This window comes from Anneissia japonica, unplaced genomic scaffold (assembly GCF_011630105.1).
Source record: "Anneissia japonica isolate Jap-2015-1 unplaced genomic scaffold, ASM1163010v1 scaffold1203_len951721_cov167, whole genome shotgun sequence".
Taxonomy (NCBI): Eukaryota; Metazoa; Echinodermata; class Crinoidea; order Comatulida; family Comatulidae; genus Anneissia; species Anneissia japonica.
In genome coordinates, this window is record NW_022722325.1 from 592,872 (window position 1) to 597,580 (window position 4,709).

The 4,709-nt window shown below is 43.7% G+C and overlaps 1 protein-coding gene across 1 annotated transcript in view; it reads right to left on the reverse strand.

Annotated features, from left to right (window-relative positions):
• The window catches only part of LOC117111848 (cubilin-like), a 79,627-nt gene that overhangs the window by 5,844 nt on the left and 69,074 nt on the right, over positions 1–4,709 (reverse strand). Inside the window, exons 58-60 of the mRNA XM_033254857.1 lie at positions 1,796–2,004; positions 1,016–1,157; positions 203–387 (exon numbers count right to left, since the gene is read on the reverse strand). Of these exons, the coding sequence (XP_033110748.1) occupies positions 203–387; positions 1,016–1,157; positions 1,796–2,004 (536 nt within the window). The remainder of the gene's footprint in view (positions 1–202; positions 388–1,015; positions 1,158–1,795; positions 2,005–4,709) is intronic.

Genomic DNA, 4,709 nt, shown 5'->3' on the forward strand with positions numbered 1-4,709 from the left:
CACCAATGACTATATATGGGCATACGATAATCTGGAGAGACCTTTAAGGCTGGGCATACACTGCATCAGCCGACAAATCCATTTCTATTGGCCGACGACCTTTAGTGCAATGAGTGCCTAGCTGTTAGTCTGAGAATATTGTTAGTGGCGCCCTCAATTGCACATTACAACACAAGTAAATGAACATAACATTGACACTTACAGCTAAATAATCAAAGACACAATTTGCATGAAATTCAAGGTTAAAAGAACTGAAATAGATGGAAAGAAAGGAGCCTGTAGGTGCCGTTATGTTGTAATAACAATCATGCAAGTTCTTGTAAGTTCCCAATGGCCAATTTGGACTGGTAATACGTCCATTTTCATCAGTAATTTCACGACTGCAGTCTATGGATAAAAGAGGTATTATTTTCAATTTTGTACATTTTTACATATTTATGCAACATACAACAACATACTATAGTCAAAAATTGTATAAGAATAATCACTATTAAATGGTGTTTTAGGTAGGAATTTGAATATTAACAGGTCAGGTTAATAGACTTTAAAACATCATTTCTATTGAGTTTTCTGGCCCAAAATGCCTCTCAAATTATTATAAATGCACAATACTAAAAATTACAGAAAATACTAATGTGATCTTCACAATAAAGGTAGCATTAAAACTGAGATGAGATATCACTTCTGAGTTATCATTGTCTTCACACAAGAGAATTTACACTTTGTTGGAAACACCTGCGATGTCTGTTCTAGCAGGGGATGCGTCTACACTTTTTTCTTATGTAAATAGGGTTTTGCAACATCCCTTTTAATATATTTATACATCTGTTGATTTGATTTTATTAGGTTTCTAACATTATGCAGAATAACAAAACAGATAAAATTACAAAAAACATTGAACATTAAAACATATGAAACCAGGATACAGTAACCAATAAAGTCGAGAAAAAAAAAAAATAAATAAGAATAACAATAATAATAATAATAATAATAATAATATTTTTAAGTTGAATACCTGATATGTAATATTTTAACATAAATCCTTGACCAGCTGATGAACTGTCTGTGATCATGTTAATCTGTGCCGAGCCACCAACTGAGTTGAATACTGGGGGCAGTGTTGATCCACAGTACTTCAAAGACTGTCCATCTGACCTCTGACACAGATAATACAAAAAATTGTGGAAATTGTTTAAGAAGTAATTGACTGAAGCAGTGTCTTGCCACAATGTATATGCCAAAATTTCATAGCATATTTTGTTTAAAATATATAAAGAAATGTTGTGCACCCAAAAATTAGAGTTTGGACTCAAACATGAGTAATGGACAGGAGACAAGTAGTGGTGACATGACCAATACTACAGTAGTTTCCTGTCGCTAAATCGGTCTATTAGAACAGTGATTCTTAAAATTGTTTGCAGACAACCCAAATGTCCAGAAAATGTTGAGCGACCCACTTCCTGGGATGTTTAAAAGCAGATACTCAAAATTGGCCATTAGCTTGTAAACAAAATCGAAGTAAAATGTTTAAATGACACTTATAATGCACTCTCTTCACTATAGAAAAATTTAGCATGATATAAAATCCAATTAAAAAAATCCCCTATATTTCAATGGCATCACATAACTCATTTGGGTAGATTAAACTAATCTAGGGTCTTGTGATTAATATCTAATTGTGACAATACACATTTCAAAGTAAACATGTAGTCAACATTTATTCACTATTTATACTGAAGATATTTCTTCTTAACAGATTACGTTTTTTTATTGTATTGAAGATTTAATAACTAACCAATGGAAAGTCTCTTAATTCGAGGTAGTCATAGATACAGTTGTCATGGCTTTCAATGTCAAGTACATCCACCTTGATACGCACTTCCTCTTCATCAGGGGCAACTACCGTCCAGCGACAACGCAGGTTGTGGTCATAATTATTTGGATAGTTCGGGGAGGTAATGTTCTGTGGGATATCAGTAGCATTAAAGATGCCACCGCATACAGCTGAAAAATAGAAATTAAAAATTTAGAAGACACTATGAGGCAAAAAACAAATTTGCCTAAATAGTAAGCCTGACCAACTAGAAATCCTGAGAAAATATGAGATTTGTATTTCTTTTTTTGCCAAAAATATTATTTTAACTAGAAGATTGTATAATTGATGGTTAAATATAAATGCATTTATTAAATACTTCAACCACTGGCTTTAGCATTGTGGTCACAACCTTTTACCAAACAAATGTATGGGGTAAAGAATTGTTGGTTATAAACTCTAAAAATGTCACTATGGGCAACACAACAATAATTTTTTTCGGTCACTTATAGATTATACCATACCACTATATATTACAAGAACGACAAGAAATAATTAAAAACAAAGCAAATAGTAAAACCTAAGCCATGCGACAGAATACACAAATCAATCGTGATGTTGGTAGTCTATGAGTGAGATACTTACCTGGATAACCGATTAATTGCCATTGTTCCCAAAACGGAACACCCCTTCGAAAAAAATGGAACAGTCCGACCCAAGGCGCCACATGCGAACCGTCTCCCTAACAAACGTCCTCATTCCCTAAAGATCGACACGATCACGGCGAGGGTAGGAAGGGAGGGAAGGTTATCCAGGTAAGTATCTCACTCATAGACTACCAACATCACGAACTAGGTCTACCAGGCTCGCAAGAAACCCCAACATTCGCAGCCACGACTCGGCTGGGGAATGCGGAAGGAAAAGAAGCTGAGTGATTGCTAGCTGGCACTTGCGGATCTGACCCGTGGAGGGGAACGCCACTGAACGAACAAGATCAATGTGCGCCCCCAGATACAGCGGAAGTTGCGTGGGAACCAAAACCGATTTCTCCCGGTTGATAATGAACCCTACTGATTCCGTCATGTCTAAGACAATGCTGAGATGATGCAACAAAGTTGCTCGGGAATTTGCGACCACGAGCCAGTCGTCTAGGTACATGAAAATACGTATCCCTCTCGCGTGGAACACTGCACCTAGGGATTTTACCACCCGTGTAAACACCCGAGGAGCCGTGGATAGACCGAAGGGAAGAGCTTTGAACTGATACGTACGACCGTCCAGACGAAAACGCAGCCATTTGCGATCTTCTGGGAAAATAGGCACGTGAAAGTAAGCATCCTTGAGGTCTATAGTAGCGGCCCAGTCCCCGGGCATGAGGCCCTGGAGAATAAGAGCGAGAGTGTCCATGCAGAATTTTTGCGGTCTGATCCATTGGTTCAGCCGCCGCAGATTTAGGATAGGGCGCCATCCGCCTGACGATTTTTCTGTCAGGAAGAGTGTGGAAACGAACCCCTTGTCTTCGGTATTCGGAACAACTTCGACTACAGCCCCTTTCAAAAGAAGGTCGTTCACCCCTGAAAACAGGGCTTCCCTCTTCTCGGGGGAGGCTGCAATGGGCGTGTTCATCCCTCCGTACGCAACCGGAGGGGAAGTAAACTCTATCTGGTACCCACGGGATATAGTCTGCATGATCCAGCTGTCCGGAGACAGCCGTTCCCATTCGTGGGTGAAAAGCATCAGCCTCCCCCCTACCGGGCTGGTCCCTCCTTCTACTGAGGAACCGGGCCCCCCACCATGAACATCAGGAACGAGGGCCACCACTCCCCCGCCGTGCCCTGTCGGCTGAGGGAGCAGCCCGGGTGAATTGTCAATTGGTGGCAGGAGCAGGAGCAGGAGCAGGAGGGACAGCGGCTGCGGGCTGCGGGAGGGGATGCAACAGAGGCTGTTGCTGCTGGGGCTGATGTGACGGCCTCGCGAACGCCCAGCGCTGGGAAAGCACTGAACGGCGGTCACAGCGCGGGAACTTAGCCCTAGTCTGATGCCGCGCTTCCAACTCCCTAGCCCAAGCCTCTTCTTTGGCCGCGAACTGGCCAAAGAAGAGGTCCTCTGCCCCAAAAGAGGGGCAGTCTAAAAAACCGATCAAAGTGACCGGGGCTGACCGTCGTCGCCCGGAGCACATTAGTCCTCCGGGCTGCGCCGGCAGCCTGGGCGATGGAACTAAACTGGTCCGAAATAAGGCCAATGCCCACCCGAAGGAGGCCAATGGCGTCCGGGACGAGAGTTGGGTTAGCGTCAGCATCAGACAAGAAGGACAAAGCAAACCCCGCCCCATTCACGGCGCATATGCCCTCCCAAGCCGCGCGGTCCACAAAGGCCAAAGCCTCCTCAGCCACGCCCTGAGCTTTGTTAGAAAACAAAGCCTTAGAAGCAGAAGAGAGCTTCTAATCCTCCCACAGTCTGCCCTTGGCAGCGCAAGGAATGGGCGGCGCCTGAATGAACTGCTTAAACTGGTCCTCGGGGACCGGAAAAGCAGCCGTAAGACGCCGCGACGCGGCAACCGGCTTGGATTTCGCTTGGGAATTCAGGCGAAGGATGAGGTCCGGGTGGAGTCCCACAACCGGGACAGGGTGGGCGGGATGCGCAGGAGCCGGCGGCCCCCACAGACCCGACCCCAAAACCACCCCGGCACGGAGTCTCAAAAGAGACCCCCAAATGATCAAGGATGGGCGGCATCGCCCGGGCCACGAGCTGAGAGAGATCGGAGTATCTTGTCAAGTTAAAAATAAATCCAAGGCAAAATAAGAACAGAATTGCTTGAAAAGACTGCTAGTAATTTCAAAGGCTAGAGTGTATCCAACTTCGAACAACGTCGAAAAGGGAATGAGGACGTTTGTTA